The 20,291-nt window shown below is 36.0% G+C and overlaps 1 protein-coding gene across 1 annotated transcript in view; it reads left to right on the top strand.

Annotated features, from left to right (window-relative positions):
* The first annotated feature begins 3,961 nt into the window (after positions 1-3,961).
* LOC141791487 (uncharacterized) overlaps positions 3,962-20,291 on the top strand; it is a 34,355-nt gene continuing 18,025 nt past the window's right edge. The window contains exons 1-2 of the mRNA XM_074672006.1: positions 3,962-4,248; positions 17,371-17,523. Coding sequence (XP_074528107.1) covers positions 4,228-4,248; positions 17,371-17,523 — 174 coding nt within the window. The 5' untranslated portion in view covers positions 3,962-4,227. The remainder of the gene's footprint in view (positions 4,249-17,370; positions 17,524-20,291) is intronic.

The following is a 20,291-nucleotide window of genomic DNA, read 5'->3' as shown; positions in this document are numbered from 1 at the left end:
CGACCAAGTGTTTATTTCACCCTGAACTCTGCCTGCAGGCTTTACCTCAAACAGCGTAGCACGAAACACAAGGGAGTCTGTCACCTTCAAGTCAAAATTCGGGGCAAAAAAATCTACAAAACTCCAACATCGAAACAACAGCCTTTACATAGTGCGTATGAAACCCATTGTCTTCTGACACGTATCACATAATTATGTGAAGATATACACCAGTCTTACACTGCCTACTAAAGAGGAATTGCAATTTTCACTTTTATTTATTGGGCAACTTTGAAATTATTGCCGTCAATACTACTTATATAACTTAAATCTTCCCCTTTACGTCAGGGAAAATGTTTCCGGTATATCTATTCGATTTTTTCTGAATGAGCTGTGGTTTTGTCTTTAGGTACCATGTTTCACTCATTTTATTTATTCATTTAAATCCTCTCAGGATTTTGGTAAATAAAGCAGCAAGGAAGCAAGTAGGCAATAAAGTAGAACTTGAGGACCGTTTCACTAGTCTCGTCTAAAGCTACTGGTATCTCTAAAGTCAAAACTGAAAATGCCACAACTTGATTTGAGGCCTGTTTCTACACGAGAGTCATTCTGGAGCCTCATGGTGGGGGGTTTTAAAACAGGACACGTGCACCCTCCACCTGCTGGTCGCAGCTGGAAACTGCATCCTGTATATGTAAAGGGAGCATATGGGGGAGTATAGGGCTGAGAGTGAGAGCAGTTTTTGTGGAAAAACAGCCATCGGCGCTGCCAATCGCACAAGGGACTGTGTTTGTATTTCATTTGAAGTCTCAAATCTTTAACTTTGAGCTTTGGACTGGCTGGAGCTTTGTTTGCTTTGTTTACCATGATAATTGAAATGAAGGTTTCCAAAAAGTTCCATTATTTTTGATGTTGAATCTTGAGATTTTGCCCTAAAAAATTACTTAAATATTGTTTGTTTAAAATTAACCTCATTTCTTTAGGTAAAATTAGCTGTGGGGTTTTGATGATTGGTTTCTGTATCTTTTCCACTGTTAAACCATTTTTTTGTCATTGTTTTGTGCTATATTGTATTGTATTGAACTGCCCCAAACTTTATTGTATTGTATCTTATTGTATCATCTCATATCTAATCATATACTATTGTTTTGCATTGTATTGGATCATACTATGTGCCACACCCTGAGGCACTGTGTCTCATGGTATCACATCATCCTGTTTCATCCTGTATCATATTGTGACAAATTGTACCATATGTCCTGGGACATACACTGTACCAAATCACATCAAATGTTTTTAAATCTTGTTGACTTACTTGTCCCTGTTTTCCAGCCAAGCAATGGCCAACTTTGATTTACATTTATTCCAGTGTGTGTTTATAATTTTTCATATTTATTATGGAACTTGTCCAGATCTAAGACTGTCATCTTAGAAATAACAAGCATTCCTACAAGTATTGCCAATGGAGAAATTAACTTTTCAGACCTCAACTTTTTCCTGAATCAGACTGTGAATGGGTTACTTTTGCTGTATTTTCTTCTTCTTTTTATTAGTCTTCATTTATTTGTATTGTATTGGTGTGTATGTGGTTTCCAGCGTATGTGTCACCAGCCACCAGTGGACTCTTGAAGAATGGCAGTTTTTACCGCCTCAGTTTAGACCACAGGTTGCCAAATGGTGTAATCAGGTTGTCCCTGGCATTTTGCTTTTGAGGAAAAAAACAGTGCCAAGGGGTATTATCAAGTTAGAAATAAGTGTTTTACACTGCCAGGTATTAACAGTACATAATGTGGAACTGTTCACTTGCAGTCACTCCAATGGTTGAGAGCTGCTGTAACACTGATGTACTGTTTACACTCAAAAGGGCTTGAATACAAAGCTTTGGTTCATTAAGTTGATATTTATGTTCCTCATTTTGATAACTCTACATTTTCATTTTCACTTTAGATTACAAGACCAAAGAAACTGAACATTTTGCACACATAGATTAGGCCTTGTCATTGTTTTGCAGTCTCCAGCCTATGTTGCAATGATTAGGTCATGTCTATTAAAGCTTTAAGGACTCTTACCTCCTAAATATTACTATTTTGAACTCAGTTATCATGCCATACAGTAGGTATAGGCCATGTGTTATGAGAGTCTAACAATGACTGTATGTGGCAGCTATAAAAAGAGATGTATATTTTTAGTGTTGTCATTACAGGGTGATGTGTGTCTCCTCAGTATTTTTAACACAAGCTGTACTGACTGAATAAGCTCTCAGTGGAAATTCAAACTTGCTCCTCAGTACTCACATAAAACTATTAATTAATTTTGGTTAAATGACTGGTTATATGGTAGCCAGACGTTCCATTCAAGCTCTATGTTTACATCAAATAGACTAATAATAAAGAGCTTAAAACGATCGCTCAGCACCACAACTCAATAACTAAGAACACACAGCTGTTTGTTGAAAATCTTTGCATGTTTTGTAGTTTTCTTGAGACTTGGAAGGAGCTTTTACTAGCAGTTACTAACTAGCAAGCTTCTACAAGATATTGCTGTTAAAACTGACTAACATACAGTATTTTCAAAATATTTTTTCAGTTACCAATTTGAAAACTGATTATGTTAGGTCTATACATTAATGTGGCCTTTCCAGCTTTAAGCTGTCCAGACTTTTTATTTTCCTCTGATGCCATGTTTCCACTGCTTAAAATATTTGGTACAAGGACTTTTGTTGGAGAAATGCATTCCTGTAAAAAAAAATTAGGTGGTCAAAGGAAGACTTAAGTTAATACTGATGTACTGTAATCGACTGAAGGAAACAAGACTGAAAATCCACAGAGGACAACACCACAAGTGCTGTTGTCTATGAAAAGCCATGAGAACTTGTTATTGGGGAAATCTAAACTTTTTTTCTGTATGTTTACTGAGAAGTTGAATGTTCATTTTCAAATTGTTTCATGGACTTCACTTTATAACACTGGCAATAAGTACAATATTACAGTCTTACAAAATAGCTCTTATTTGCTGTTAACTTTGCATTGCTAACTCCTGACTCACTCTCTTCTCCATCCCCTTGTGCAAATATGTTAACTTTGGGTTCCAAAAAGGTCATGCTGGTAGAAGTGACTAAACAGGGTTTCAAAATATAGCTATATGACTAAACAAGTAGCATCAAAGTTTAAGAGGACCTTTAAGTGGAATAAGTTTCAATTGATTATTTCTTTTCTTTAAACTTTTAAATTTTATACTTGACTCTACTTACAGTAAGTACTACTATACAATAAATAATAATAATACTGCTACAATTTATTTTATGTATACATAGGGGAAAGACAGTTATTAAACTTCTACAACTGGAGGGCTGAGCTTTACTCATTATGAATTGCCAACTCAAAACAAATATGAGGTTTTGTTTTGATTTTGACTGTGTTAACACAGTACAGCTGACACAGTAAGACAATTAATTCAATGTTACTCTGATTGAAATAACATTTGTTTAAAAGTTAATTCATGCAAAAATATGAGTGGAAACATAAAAATTAATGCTGATGGACCAAAACACAAAATGTACAGTTTAAAATGGGGATTGAAAAGACTTTGTTCCCTGAAATATGGCAATGAACTGGTCAACCATGTTTGTGGAATAATTGGTAGACTCTCCATATTGGCTTACAGTGTAAAGTTGTTGTCTGAAAATGCTCAAGAGGACCAGCTTAAATGTATTTTTCTACAAATCTGTATTTTTCTACCTTTATCTGACTTATTTACTTTTCATCTCTCTGACACAAAGTAGCTGTGGAGGTATAACGTCACTGCATAAGTTTCTTTGGTTATTATTCTTACATTTTAATATCAATACGTTTGGGGCATATATAAAAAAGTAACACAAATGTGATATTAAGAAAACTAAAGCTAATTTCCCCTGAATTTAGTGTTTTGTCAGAGATTTGATTTAAACCCTGCATCGTACCCAAAACCCAGCCCACAAATTCCGTGTCACCCGGAAGTACGTCACATGGCTGAAGCTAAAGATGCTTCAACTGCCGTTTCACTGTGACTTTAACATTAAGTTGTACTCTGTGGCAAACTTTGGCCACACCTAGATCCTGCCCCACTTCCACACACACTAAAAAAAATAAATACAAAAAACAAAAAAGAGCAGGCTTTTTATTTTTTTCTCTCCGGTGCGTTTGTTTGTGTGACGGCGAGTCCCGGCGGTGTAACCGGAGAGGGGCCTCAGAGAGGGAATGCAGGACTGCAATGGAGCACAATGCAATACAGGTAAAGCCGATATATTTTCTAAATAAATGTCGATTTATTTCACTTACAGGCAGCTGGGTCTCAGACCTGTTGATGTGGGGAATATTTTAATCGCGTGTCGCTGTGGATTGGATCCTCATTTCGGCGTTTTATTTCATTTAGTTTGAATGTCGTATTGATTGTTTTCTCATATCAACCAGACCCGGAGCAGCAGCAGCAGGGAGAGTTGCTCTGACTGCAATTACAACTTTATTCAACCAGGCTCAACTTTTTTTCCTGCAGAGGTGGAAAATAAACGTCTGATATTTGTATTTTTACGAAAAAACGATCAACTGTGCCACCGAGCTTTCGTCTCGTGTGATATCGCACACTCAGCCGTTAAATTCCAGTTTAATATTTCTGATATTTTCGCCGTGTTAATGATTAATTTCTTTGTGTGTCGTGTCGACAGTCTCAGCTTCTCCTCTGGCTACCAACCCCCACCCACACTAACGACACATTAGCGAAATAAAATTCAATTTTCAGCCTTGACAAAATATCAGGAAACTTTTGGGCTGCGGCGAGACGTTACATCGACATTTTTTTGATCATTTGCCGAAATTATTTTTAACACACGGACGTGATATTACAGATTGAAATATTTTTTTCGACAGGGACTAGGTGGAGCAGCAGTAGTGTTGTGTTTTAATCGGAAGCATATTGATATTATTATCAAATCCCTCCCGACATTTTGTCTCCAGTATAATTACCTCAGTTCAAGGAGGAATGTTAATATTGTGTATTTGTGTGAGTGTGTGTGTGCCTTTGAAGGGAGGAATATGGAGTTTTTGTACTTGACATAGCGAGGATTTAAAAAAAGAAAAAAACAGCAGGAAATATCCAGAGGACACACAGCTTTGAGGTTACATGTTAGCGACACAAAAGTCGTATATTTGAACACAATCCGTCCTTGTAACCTTGAAAAATCAAATATCACATTAGTTGCTGTGTGAAAAGAAAAGAGACAGCAGGAAATATCAAGAGGACGTCAGTTTTGGGGTTAAATATGAGCTTTTTTCGAGACAAAGTGGGATATTTTGACAGAATCCGTCATGTGTGGTCTGGTTTATATTAAAATTGTACTGCTTGTTGTATATTTTTATAAAACTGTTTAAATATTAATATTTTGCAGTGAGCTATTTCAATAACAGGATATACCCAAGGTCAATACTGTAGCCAAAGTGTGTATGTGTTTGGTTTTTATTTATTTATTTAATCTTGTTTAGAGAAGGAGACATTTTTAATATTTGCTTGAGTTTCTCCCCCCTTCTTCCTGTCCTGGACTTTAACTGTGTAAAGAAAAAGGATCTCACTGCATTATTCCCAGAAATATCACGAGAACTGACGTAGGCAGGGTGCAGATTAAGGGTTTCCATCTTAAATTCTTGTGAGTGTAAGTGTGTGTTCACATTTTAGACAGTGGGCTGCCTCTCTCTGCTCAGATTATATTATGTGGCTTTTATTTTCCTGCCTCGCTTCACCACTAGGCTGTCTGAGCAGCAGGAGCAGCTCTCTGGTGTTCATATAACTCTCCTATAGTGCATAATAGTATGTTTATGATAGACTATACTCAACTGATGGTAGTATTTATCTTTTAGTCTCTCTGTTATCAGGTTAAAAAGGTGTATGAAAAAAATTCTTAGGCTGAAACTGTCTGAAAAACAATGGATTTTGAATTCAACTTCCTTTATTGAGTTGTTGTAGTCTCCTGTTGCTCTCTATCTTTGTTAATTTTTTACTTATCAAACTTATTTGGCTTTTATCTCTGTTTTGACATTTATTTTTGTGTATTGATTGTGATTTCATTTGCCAAGTCACAAGTTAACATTTTTTTTCTTTTTTGTTCCAAGCTCTTTCCTTGTTTTATTCTCGTATATCTTCAGCTAGTGCATTTTGAGAATTTAAACCACATAAAAGACTTGTTTTTTTTAATCACAGCTCTAGATGAATCTTTTTTCCCCAGGTGCCTGAAAATGTCTCACTCAGTAATTTATTTTGAAGCTATCCATCTATACTTTAAACTGCACATAGCACGTTATATAACTCTAATAACCTGGTTCATTTTGATAAGTGTAGTCATATTGTGTCTGAGAATTTGTTGCATTATTGGTGATTTAAAGTGAAAAAATCTGTAACCTTGTATTTTTTATGTGATGCATTGTGTGTTGTGGCCTAAATTTGGTAGTCAAAGACAAATTTCTGTATTTGTTTCACATTAAGTAAAAAGTATAGTTATATAGAATAGAATAGAATAGAATAGAATAGAATAGAATAGAATAGAATAGAAAATACTTTATTTATCCCCGAGGGGAAATTCAGGAGTCACCGCAGCATTTAAGAAAACAAAAGTAAGAAAGAGTATAGAAAGTGCAAAAAGGTCCATAAGAAATTAGATGATGACTTCCCGTCCACTACTCGTCCACCACTCTCCAGCCCAGCCAGTCTCCACCTCCACAGGGTCCAGGACTGAGCCTCCCCATATATGTTTTATCTAACTGGAAAACTAAAAAAAAAATATCTTAGGTCTTTATATTGCTGTTTTGGGATTGATTTAGGGCTGTAGAAGCCAATATCAAACTCATATTAGAACAATCCACCTGACTTTACAATGTTTCAATGTGCACCAGTATACAGACACGTAAAATTGATAATTTGGTAATGGATTTGACATAATTTCTTCAAAACTTGATCAGTAACCAACATTAGCTTGTCAAATATTAGCTTAAAACAGGTTTTAACTTACCACTACTTTAACTTACTAGATCCTTAAAGGACTAGAAATTAACAACCAAAGTTTTTATGATTGATTTCTGTTAATAAAATTGCAGAGTAAAGTATTAACTGGCATTTAGCAGCAAAAACAAGAAAAAATAGAATAAAACATTTACAAGTATGTTTAACATGTGTATGTAACACACATGTTGTTGAGTTGTTGCCAGTTTAGAATGAACTGAAGTTTTTTTAAATGCATCAAAGATGCTTTTTGTCCTTGGAAGCAACCAATGCCTAAGAACTTGTACCTGCAGTTTTTTAACCTAAAAACTTGCATAACCAAATGCATAATGGTCACTGTTGCTGTAATACACTGTACTTTTAAAATCACTTCAAGCTAAAGTTCTCAGATTGTCAGAGTGAGCTATAGAACTTTATCTTACTTATTTGGGTCTTTTTCAGGGTTTCTACTGCTCATATATGATGATCGGGATTACGTTTAATAATTGATCAATGGATAGGACATTTATTGCTAACATTTAACTCTAACTTTAAACTTTTTGAAATCCAAATTCTCTGATTTTAAGTTACTAAAATAAGAGCTGAGACGCAAACCTTTTCTTTTAGTATCTCTTTGTAGTTTTCCTTGCTTATATATCTGATAATATGTGAAACTGAAAGGAAATCTCGATAAATAGGCAGTAGTAGTAGTAGTAGTAAACCTAAATGCTAAAAAAATATAATACAGTTTATTTGTTTTTTAGCATAAGAATGATATAAATAATAATTAATACCTGGCTTTAGCTCTTAAAATAGAAGTTTACTCGTAGTTTTATTACCTTGCTCTATTATTGTTTTGAGTTTTCTGCTCCGAAGTAATAAAGTAACCACAAATACTTTGAGCTGAAGGGATTTATTGATTGATCCAGCAATGTAAATAGAATGGTACAACATCATAGTTTAACTTGTACTCGGCCATTTTTTAACATATGCAGACCTTTCTTGTTTAATTTTTCTTTTATTTTTTGTATTTATCCATTGATTTGTAAATTTTTGTTTCAATGCGAAGGGATAACTCTTGCTAACAAATCTTGTCTTGATTACTTTCAAATTTTCTGCTTTTCCTCAAATTAATCGGACAGTGTGTTTGGCCTGTTTTTCCACAAAGTCTGGGACAATAGGTATGCCCCACCCCCAAAAAATGTCCTGATTTTTCAGTTCTGGGAAAGTCAAAGTCTACAGAATGGTTAACAAGTCTTTCCTCACTTTGTAGGACAGTTAGGCTTGTAAAATATAAGTGAGATTAAAACTTTCTCTTACCTACTACTAGTCTTTCTTGTATTTGTCTTGCTCATGAATCAACAGACAACTGCAGATTAAAATATTAGTAAGATGTCAGACAAAGAATGCCAAACTGTTAAAAGCATATGTTTGAAAGTGATCCAATCTAAACAAATGTGAACTTTGACAAAAATAGTTGGACCCATTAGTGTGTTTTACTTGCTCATATATTTGAAACAGAAATATCAGCCAGTTTATGAGCTTTAGTTTATAGCTAAGTTGATAAACAGATAGCACGTCTTCAACAAACTTCATTCAGAAATTTTCATGAATGCAGAGTCAGAGAAACTTAAGAAATGCAGATTTGAAGTTGGAAACTTGATTCAGACTTTATCCAAGAAGCTACAGGAGCTGATAATCTATTTATAAAGTTACATGGGATGCTATGCTGCACTTTTCCTGTGAGGGCTAGATGAACATCTGTGTCTGCAACAGCCCCTCACTTTGGTCTGTCATACCTGAATGAAGTTAAACATTCAAAAAAGCTTCACTAGTGTTTCTGAAATAGTTCATGTATATGCACAGATACATTAACTATCATCTCCTTTGATCTAAAGTAAAACCACTAGATAAGATAAATATCAGAAAAAATCTTTTTAATAACTCATGAATCATGGGTTATCCTTTCTTTATCTTGTTACTTGTGCCATCAAGGGAACTCTTAGTTCCTGGAACTACTCTTCCTGTGGTCAAGTGTTTACTGTATTTTCACTAATTAGGCCAGTGATGTACAGAGAAGAAATAAGAGAAGTTGCACGTCACCACCACACCTGTAGAGGACAGTATGACAAAGGTCATTTAGCAAAGATAACACCACAGAAGGTGAATATGGGCTGGCATTGGTCCGTAGATCCCTAGGATTGGCCTTTTAGCATGGCTTATATGCATAGCTTGTATGTTTAGGTTTAGGAGACAAGATGTAGAAACTGGCCTTTTTGAAAAGGCTTCAACCAGTGAGGTATTAGTTGAGTGTCAGTGTTTAGCCTTTATAATTGTTTGAATAGTATAATACGGTAATTTCACACAGAAGCGCCTTCTTCCCGGCAGAGGGGTGTGTGTAATGTTATGTTTATAGTGGTTTTAGCAAGGTTTGCTGAAATATGCCAAATGAAGTTAGTTTTATGCTGTTTTCTTCCGTTTTGTCCGTGAGAGCTTCTTAGTTTGATATCGGATGCTTTTGTGATTGCTGGAGAGTTATTTTGGCTAACACGTGGTGCTTTGCTAGCTGGACAGCTTCAACATCAGTCTGTCTTGGTCAGACAAGATAACCTAAACAAACAAACAAACAAAAATATGTGACTTGAATGGATCTGTAGTCTGGGCTTCATTTTACCCATATAATGGTTGATACTTTGTCTTTAATACTTGGTTCACTCACATCCCTGGTTTAGATCATATTCAGTATTCCTCTGTGGGTTCACAAAAAAAAAATCTGTTATGTATCCCTATATAATAGAAACTATCTTGTTGCAGTATATCTTGCTCTTGGAGTAATTTTTTAAATCTAAGTTAAATGTTTTCTCTGTCATAAATATGTATCTTGCTGTTTCAATTATTCAGGATTATTTTCAAGCAATTCTTTGAGTCAGTAATTAGTCAATCTAACTTTAAAGGTCATTTCTGACCTCTGAGACTCTTAAGTAGCTATAAAAAAACCTACAGTGTCTTTATCATGTTGCTATAGTGACTTGCAGTCAGAATACGTGTCTCCTTTCTGCTCTTTAATATGTTTTAGTCTTTGTACGTCATCGTAATGCTCCTGTAATGTTTCCATAGGGACTGTGAGTTAGATTAAATCTCCTGTGGTTTTGTCAGTTCAGCCCCTATGGCAGAGTATAGGGCGTGTTTGACATTAAACAGCTTTTTCCAGTGTTTAGTGATATTCTTGGTGAAATAAATTCATTCATTACAGGTATTATGTTCCAGCCTGGAAGTGACGGTGAGCTACTCTGGCTCAGTGTTGTTTTTCATGACTTTTCCCTGGAGGCCTTTTCGAAGAGTGTGTCTGATCCTCCACAGTGACGTCTTTCAACATTATGTCACTACATTATTTTGTTCAGAGGCTTCTTTAAAATCTGATGTTATTAATATTGCTGCTGTGTACGGCTGATCTGAATATATTTCTGCTGCGGTGACATTTATTTGGTATCTTTCTAAAAATTGATCCTGGGCCTGCTGCAACTGGTCTGCAGAGCTACAGCGAGGTGGGGGTTGGAGGGGGAGGTGAGGGGAGGGAGGGGAGTTGACTGTGGTGGGTTATGGGTATTGGGTGGGGGAGGGTGTGCAGGGTGGGGTGGGGGATGTGGATGATCAACACAGGAGTGAGAATTTGAGAATATTCTGCATTTAGTCACCAGCAGAAGCAGCAGCAGACGGACAGCCAGAGCTGCAGCTTGTTTTCCAATAACAGAGAATATTTCTGCATTATAAAATGGATAAATACGGAATACAAAACATGCTTCTGTCCTAAATCTTTAAGTCACATCTATCAGCAGTAAATGAAAAGCAGCTGCATGGCTGGCCGCGCCCTCAGCTTAAACACACGAGGTCTTTTATTCATTTAATGAGGATAATAAGCCGGGCGAACGTGACCTCTGCCTGCTTTATTTTAATTCACTTTATAAGAAAATAAATGAATCAATCATGCTTTTAAAGCAGCTGAGCTCTTCTTCATTTGGTTACAAAGTGATTTCTTTTTCAGTGGATTGAGGGAGAATTCATTTGGAGACATTTTGATGAAATGATTTATATTTTTTGAAGTCAGAGATGCAGCCTTTTACGTTGAAAAGATTCTCTGCCTTTCTTTGTTGTCTGATTGGAATATATTTGAGAGGGCGTCTCATTTGGGAATTTTGTTTGAACACTTTAAAGATAAAATGATGACTCAAATAGGTAACCTTGAAATTAATTGATATAAATGTAATGATACGTTTAAGCCCTTTCGGATGTTCAGTAAAGATGAATACAAAAGTTAATTAGAAATTTTTCAAGACTGCTGAGATTAAAAAAAATGATGGGTTCGATTTTTCAAGAGAAAAGAAATTCTGTTGCCAGATAACTCAAAAATTATACCCAAACAACACAACAAAGCAGTACGAATCAAATAAAAAGAGGCTTAAAGGCAAAGGATTAACTGTTGAAATAGGACAAACAGAAACGGTTGGATATTCTTACACATCTGTTATTTTCCCACACTATCCGAAATGTATGTTAATTTAAATTATTGTATCTATTTTACATTAGGGAAAAAGCCACAAGGTTGGTTTAAACAAGCACTGGAGCAAAGGATGGTGATAAAATCTACAGGGAGGATAAGTTTTGAAGATAGGTGTTTTGTAAAGATAGGAATTTACTTGTGAAAATTGATTTTTTCAAACCTCTATTTCTGCAGGAAAAAGTTTAAGATAAAATATTTTTCAAAAATGTGCTGGACAGGACAGGTTTCTGACAAAATTTGGCAGCAGTTCTTTTAATAACACAAGAAACGTAACAGTGGTAGAATAAAATACTTAATAACTGCAGATGTTCTGAAATGAATAATTTTAAATTTAAGTTTAAAACAGAAATAAAAATTCTGACTAACTGGTGAGTCAAACAGTATGAAAATATATCAAACAGTGCCAAAAGCAAGCTCAAAGATTCTGAGGACAAATTATGTTTAACTGTTTTGTCATGTGTGGTAATGTTAGCTGAGCTGAGCATTCACATGCCTGTGCTGCTAACACTCTTGTTGAGCTGTTATATGCCATTCTACCCTGACACATAAATTAAACACAACAAATCAAAATACAAAAAAACATGCAAAATTCATACCACCTCTCATCTGTGCTTGTTTACATCAGGGTAGTAGAGCATTGTAGTATTCTGCAGTAGCTGTTAACCAGAGCTACAGCAGCTCTGAAGTCACCGTTGAGGGGTGGGGTTATAGCATAAACATGACATATTGTTGTGATTTTGGGCTCTATTGTCTTTGCTACTAAATACTGTTGGTATTGGCACCACTATACATCTGGTGTTAGCTCCAGTGATGACATTAAATCATTTGATCAACTAAATGTTCACCTAGCATAGGGTAACCCTGTGCTGCTCTAGGCTTTAACACTCATTTTCAGCAATGCATTTTTCAGATAAAGGCCAAATAGTAGCTTTTAATCTGCTTTTATCCAGCAGACTGCTTTCAGTTCTTCGAAAAAACATGGAGCTCAAGGTTTTTAATGATCAAGACAATAAAAAAAGCTTACATTAGATATCTATATCTGTAACTTCCTGATAGAGAATAAAAAGGGGAATTCAGTGCCTTGTTTGAGCTTCGATTTGTGCCACAGAGATGTCCAGTTCTTTGATATTTGGTCTGATTTCCAGCATGTATGAAGCAGCTGTGCGGATGTGTATTATGTTTCCTGTCAGGCTGCTGTATTTCGGTCTTTTCTCGCCTTGAACTCTAAACAGAGGATTACTGAGGAGCCGAGGCAGGGAGGTGGATTCAAAATCAGAAAACAGCAGCAGTTTTATGGCAGCAGAGTTTCCTTTTCGAGCTGAAAAAACTGCAGAGTCATGCACCATAGATGTGCAGGTTTCAGTTGATTTTTCAGTTCTTGAATCTAATCAGTTTCATAAAGAGAGGAGGCATGATAGACATAAAAAACTAAGGGATATTGTGTCTTTTCACTGTCTGATTTATTTTGTTGATTTCAAATATAGAGCTGAATTGAAAAGCAAGAGGCTGATGATTGTGCCACACCTGCAGAGCATTTGAGGATATATCCGCCACTTCAAATAGATCCTGATAAATGGCTTTCACTCTCTATAGTGTAATTATAGAGCTCAAGGGAGCTGAGTGTTACAATATTTAATGTTGGTGTGATTTGGCTGATCATGAGGACATCATTGTGACAAAATGTAACGGACATCTTGAATTTGTTGACATGGGGAAACAGTTACCAGATATATCTTAGATTTAAGTAAGCAGTGTATAAACTACATTGCTTTAGTGGGTTTTTTTTTAAATAATATGTCATATCTCAACTAATTTGATTTTTTTGTTCCAAAATCAGTCCCTCCCAACTTTTGAACAAACAGAATATCTACCTCTTAACTCCAACAATGACTTCCCTTTTTGCTTTTAGACTTAAACACCGTGAAGTGCTACAAAAATAGTCAGCATTTCAAAATAAAAGCAACAAAGTCTTCATGATTTGCAACTTAATCTTATTTATTATTGTAATATTTAATCAAACTTAAATTTACACAATTTCTGAAAAAGAAAATCCACATTGTTTTAATTTTAGAGAGAAGGCCAGCCTGAGCTTCTTTGGTTTTGTGGTTTTCTGTTATAAACTGACTGAAACTGTAGCTCAGGATCCAAAATGGCTGCCCACACTCCTCATAACAGGCACACAGTGTTTTGTATTATTAATGCACCTTATTCTTTAAGAAATAAACTCTTCTTCACTGTGAAACAGAGATTAAAAGTTTTGTGAAAGCCTAATGCCTCCATTTCATGAGGACGTTTGATTTCACCTTGTAGTAAAGCTTGTCCGTGTGTCTGCAGCCTGGGGCTCCTCACTCCTCCTCCTACAAAACAGTGAAATCAAATCTGCTGGTTTATTCTCCCAACAGCAGCAGCAGAGGTGGTGTTAGCTTTCAGATGTATGAATCTACTCTAGAGTGCTTGGTTTAATGTCCGCACTGTCTAATCACCAACAGAGAGCTACTGGTGTGTGAGTTTCAACAAAGCAAGTGCTCCTCTCCAGATTGGATCAAAGTGTAAACAGCCTGAAAACTCAGGGTAAGCTGATCTGAAGATGAAATTAAGACAAACTCAATATGAGAGGCATACCACCTCACAGAACTCCATTTTGGACCCATATCTCAGTTATTTTTATTTTGTTATTTAACATTCAAAAATATGTAGAGAGTTTGTTGCATCTGGGTTGGGCTGACTATTTATCCAAGATTTGATTTGCATACTTAGTTGCTAAATATTTGACATCACTGAGCAGGCTTTCAAGGGCTGCGCATTGAACTATTTTTAGCATTGATTGAACTGAATGTTACTTTTTCTTTTCATGAAATACTTGCTGTTTGTAAGCTTGCGGACTGGAGGGGTTTAATGAACGAAGAGGTAGCATAACAGTCAAGTATGCAGCAGGTTAAAGAGCTTAGATTTACTTTTAAACAGGTATTTTGGTCTGTTTAACAAGTAAAAAACAAGCAAATTAAAAAAAAAAAAAACTTTAATTTGACATCTTAAACAAAAAATGTTTGATGCTTTTCTTGGAAAATAACCAGCAAATGTGTTCATTAAGCTTTAATCAATTTAGCAACTAATTGGTGTACAGCTCTAGTTTAAAGCTGTTGCCAGAGTGTGCAGGGCATGTGACTTTCTTTTCTAAAATATATCCAACATACAACATAAAACATGAATAAAACATAGTGCAGTGGCGCAGGATCACTCAGTTCATATTTTTATCATTTTCTTTTTGGTTTGGCCTTGTGAATTGTTTATTTCTATCATCCTCAGGAATACGTTATAGATACTGAATGATTAACTGCATGTGATGATTTTATGACAGTTCAGAGAGCTTTCTGTACAGCACAGCCAGCTGAAGATAAAAGTGTAGCAGCAGAGACATATAGATTGATTTATAATTTTCCTTGTTCACTGTGCAGCTGAGGATGCACAGCGTTCAAAAGCCATGGCAACAGAGAGCGTGACCGCTCAGTTGTAGTTTAACGTTAACGGGAAAATGTCTCCTCTTCTGCTGAGTCAGCTGATATTTTATTAGGTTTCAGAATCTGAGGGAGAATTGTGAAACATTCAGAGGATTGAGATAGAACAGGTTTATACTCGTCTTTTTTCAGCACAGGGTTCTTAGTGTGTGAGCACAGGCGTCTCTGTATCAGGAGTTTTTGTCTGCAGCTTCAGTGATATCTCAACATATTTTGGGCGACTATCAGGGACAGAAAATGCCATGTGAGGTGTTAATGTTTAACATTTCCCTCTCATGTAGTTTAATTTGTTACATTATTCTGCTGGGCTCTGGTTATGCATGAGAAAAACCTGCCTCATTGCAAGGCGCTGCACTTTCAGTGTGAGTCGTTTTTAATGCCTCTGCAGTGGCTTTAACACAACCAGGTAGTCACAGTTTAATTCTGTAGCAGCTTTTGTTTGGAATGTTTTTCTTTTCAGTGCATCTGAAAAGTAGAAAAAGCTAAAAAAATAAACCTTTAAAACACCTTCAGTGCACACTAAATCAATATTTCCTTTCTTGGTGTAATCTCTTTGAGTATTTCAAGCTTTTATTCCAAGAATCTGTAAAAACCAAGCTAAAACCTTTGGGGCATGGATAAGCCATAACTATTACAGTTATTTGAACTCTTATTTCTTTTAGCTTTTAAAGGATGCCTCTTTCATGGACAGAGTGAAAATATTTTTCGTTTGCTAGGAAATGCATTTCAACACCCTTGTGTATAGTTATTTCATATCTTGGAAGTATTTTTAAATTCCCATTATGTTTCGAAACATATAAAATATCTGTGGTTTGAGTTACATCACTTTTATAAAGCTCGACATTTGAAATTTAGAAAAAATGCAGAATGTCAGACAACATCTGTTAGGCGGATTTCTCAAAGTGAAAATAGTTTCAAATGTCTCCTTGCTTGATGACTTCCACTGCAAAATCCACATTGTGTTCTTGTGCAGCTGTGTGGCTCTTTTTAATGCCTTTTGTTCTTCTGTGGTGTTTGCTATCCATTTTGACACCAGTAAAGCCCTTTATCTCATCCTCAATGGCATTTAGAGTTGTAACTTATGGACCTTTAACAGGGTGTCCACCAGGTCTTAAAAAGTATTAAAAGTTGATAAATCAATTGTGGGAAAATTAAGGCCCTAAAAATTATTAAAAAGTCTTAATCCTATAATGTTATGAGGTATTAAATGTTATTGGTATTCAAGCTTTGACTCCAAAAGTATCCATGAATATTTATTTTCCTCCTTGCGACTGTTACAAACTAATCTGACACACCAGACAGACAGTTCCATATATCCTCAACAGAAATAGTCCATCTGTTTCGAAAATGTTTTCAGGGTCTGAACCTTCAAAAATAACCACACCTGGTGATTGGACGATCATTTTGCTCGTCACGCTCATCACAGACCAGCGTAAGGATCTGGAAAAGCTTTAGCGTCTTAAGTTTTCCCCTTTAGATCACAAGAGTTTCTCAAGCCTCCGGAGAAAATTTCTTGGGACTTTTGATGACCTGGGATTTTGGATTCTTACGATTAAGAGAAAGCTTCCCCCAGCTACTCCTGATCTCAGTTGTTTTGGAACAAATTTTCTTTGTTAAAATCACCTTTTTACTGGATACTGCGCGATGAGATAAGTTACTTATCAATACAGTTACGTAGCGCTGTTGTTTGAGACGTGACAACAAGCAAAGTTATAATTTTGTGAGGGGCGGGCTATATGTATCGCTAGCAGCCCAACATATCTGTAGGCTAATGTAACAACAAACTCAGTTCATACAGTAGTTGAGTAGCCATCCGTATGTATTTTATGCAAGTTGGCCTTAAATAACCACTGTTACTTGTTGTGGGAATGGGAATGTCAATTAACCTGCCTTTAGTTTCATTTATACTTTCAAGCTTTATTCCTTCTCAGCTTATCTAATTTATGTTAAAATGAAAACTACAATCATCAAAGATTGCTTGCTAACAGCAACTTAAAGTCGCAGTAAGGTCTCAAGACTTTTTGAAAGGTTTTTTAAAAAGTCTTAAAAACGTATTGAATTTAACCTCAGGATTTCAGCATATACCCTGTATAAACCACCCTCCAAAATATTGGTATACCACCACCGATTTTTTTTACTGTCCATTTGTGATCCAACAAAGGAGAAACACTGTTTCAAGTTGCGCCAACAGCTTAATTTGCATTGCTGTTTTTCCCAGCATGAACAGACAGTTTGACAGTCATAACACACAATATATGTGGGAAATGGTCAATGAGTACTGTTTTAACCTTACGCTTATTCTTCTGCTCTTCCCCTCAGTGGTTGGGTGCTCCCTCCTGCCAGCGAGGCAGCTATGCCTTCTACAAGTCGGTGAGCAGCCGAGCTCAACCAGACGGGCCGGTGCAGGTGTGGAGGCTCGGGGAGTTTTACTTCATCCGCTGTGGACCGCAGGACCCCGTCTGCATCGCTGAGGTGAGCTCCAGTTGTTGTGTCTGTGTGAACATGCTGGACTGCTCCTTTAACTGTTGACTCAGATGTGCCCACACTAAACCCTGAAAACTAAACCAGGAACTCTGAAATGGGGTCATCTTGCTGCACTCCTGCCTGAGCTATAGAAGAGTAATAGTATGTTTTATTGAGTCCCATAGCAGAGCTAAATTTAGTGAATTTAGGTCACTAGCTGGAAAACGTGTTAATGAGATTATGTTGTATTGAGGCTGATAATTTTGAAATGACAGTGAGTGATCATAAAAGATGTGAAGTTTTTATGTTTTGAATGCTTCAGAATGGAAGGAAGTTCTTGATCTGTAACAAAAAATTTTGCTCTTTAAGTCACCTATCAGATGAATTACTTAATATATCGATTACTTTTATTTGGCTATATTCAAAACAACCTCAATATAAATTAAGTATCACTAAAGACTGTAAGTTCAAGTTATATTTCAGTCCTGACTCCACTGTTAGGCTGAGTGTCACAGCTTATATTTGGTCAATGGAGTTGTACCTATAGAGCTCTTTTCTGGTCTGTGCTGTGTTTAAAGACAGATGTCTTGTGGGCTTTCTCTGCAGACACTCACACATTACCAAAGTGCTCCCATGATAAGCAAAGTCAGCATAGCAGATTCTTTTATATGCACTGGCTCTGACTTTAAAAGCCTTAAGATTCTGTGGTATTGTGTCAGTCGTTGCCAGCTTTCTGTATTTGATTTATCTGTAGTGTCTTGTTTTTCATGCATCACTCTCAAAAAAAGATCCAGAGTATCCTCCTCAGTCACTCAGCTTTGGATACAGTAAACAATCTGAAAAAGCATTTTTGTTGGCTAGTGATCATTTGACATCAGTTTGCAATCGAATTTGTTGGTGTCAAATTTTGTCCTCTAATTTGGTTGTCACTGACAACCTATTGATACACCCCTTCAATTCAGTTTAAAGCCACTAGAACAGCTACTTGGAATAGTTTCACTTTGAAATATTTTCCCTGTTCATTTTAAATTCCCTGTTCGATTTAAAATAAGGTCATCTGTGCAAACTCATTTCTTAATGCTCATTCACTGTTTCCATGAATTGGTCAGACTTATACAGCAGAACAAAAATCAATCTATAGCACGTAAACCAAAGTCCTTATAGCAACAGGGTTATATCTTCCTGGATCCCACAGGACTGACAAACAATTTACCCACCTACCTAGGTATTTATTTATTTATTTGAATTTCTTAGTTTTCTTTTTTATAATCAGTCATTTTCTACAATTTAATCAGTTGACAGTACTAGAAAATGAAAGCTGACAATTACAGCTCATCTATGCATGCTTTTGAGGTTATAGAGTTTGGTTTTGAGTTATTTTTTTCCCTTTAAGACTTGTGCAATGGGGAGGTCATTGCATAGTTTCTCATATCATTTTAATTATTCTGAATTATTAAAATGTATAGATAATAAAGGAGACAGAGAAAGGAAGCAGCAAAAGAAGACAAGGAAAGGACAGGGTGTGCTGGTCTTGAGTAATGAAAACCAGTCTGCCAAGTCTGTCTTCAGGGTAAATGTAATCTTTTTGTCATCTCTGATAGGAACAGTAACTTGTTAACTTTGTTATTTTTTGTTGAGATTTTTTTTTCCATTTTGTTTAGTTTTGTTTCATTTTTTCCCTGTCCTCAACCTTTCTATTATATCTAATGTGCCACAAAAGGGCAAAGTTGAGTAACTCACACATCAGCAGATATAACTTCAGCACACTCAGATGCCGTTCACACAGTAATAGTTCAGACGAAACACAAAAGTATTGCTGCGTATTAGTAAGGGTGGGAGGAAAAAATTTAAAATTGATATTTTGGGATTTTTTTTGTCAATATCAAAATCAAAATTCTTCGTTTAAAAAAAAACTTTTTTTTCCCAAATTCAAAATCTTCATTACAGTATCTGCTTATAAGCTTGATTGGAAAAATGATACCACTTTTCTTCAACAGAGGGTGAAATATTTCTCTCTGACTCACATGATGCGCATTTTATGGGAAAATATGGCTCCTGATATAGCCCGTAGACATTATCATTATTTAACTTTTTCAAATGGCCTGGTGTTAAAAAAGCTATCTAAAAATCTCAAAAATCATAAATATCAACACATACAAGACAGTTATTGCACCAACTACAGGCCTGGCATGCTTACTACAGCGTTTCAGTGTATACAGATTTTTTTCCCTCTGCATTTTGTGTTTTGGGGTGAAAACTTTATCCTGTAAGCGGAGCCGTGGAGTAGGAGAAGCTCAGGTGTGGTTTCAGGTGATGCAGCTGATTCACAGTGTACTCAGTCAAACACTTTCTGGGTGAAGAAACAAAATCAAACAAAAGAATCATTCTGAAAATCAACTGTAATGTTGAGACATCTTGATGTTATTCAGCTAAGAATCACGTCTGACCCACAAACCTGCTCCGTCTGCTCCACTTCAGCTCACACAATGATTGTTCTTAGCTAACACCAGACCCTGCTTGGACTCATTCTGTGGCTTCTGTTTCTGGTTTCTCACCATTATTATTCATCCTGTGGCACTTTTTGCTGGATTAATGGTGTGTTTAAAGGCTCTTTGGTATTTTCATATTAAGGACAGAATAGAATAGAATGCCTGAATTGCACAACCATAACTGCAGAATGTTGGGATGCTGTGTAAAATGGTAATGAAAACGACATAATGTTTGACTGAGAGTTTTGTGTTTTTCTGAAAAATAAAAGCTATTTTAAAATTCACTGC

This window comes from Halichoeres trimaculatus, unplaced genomic scaffold (assembly GCF_033239565.1).
Source record: "Halichoeres trimaculatus isolate MK-OKI-2021-1 unplaced genomic scaffold, fHalTri1.1 fHalTri1_scaffold_6, whole genome shotgun sequence".
Classification (NCBI taxonomy): Eukaryota; Metazoa; Chordata; class Actinopteri; order Labriformes; family Labridae; genus Halichoeres; species Halichoeres trimaculatus.
Note: the sequence above shows the minus strand (reverse complement) of the source record. Positions and strands in the feature narration are given on the sequence as shown.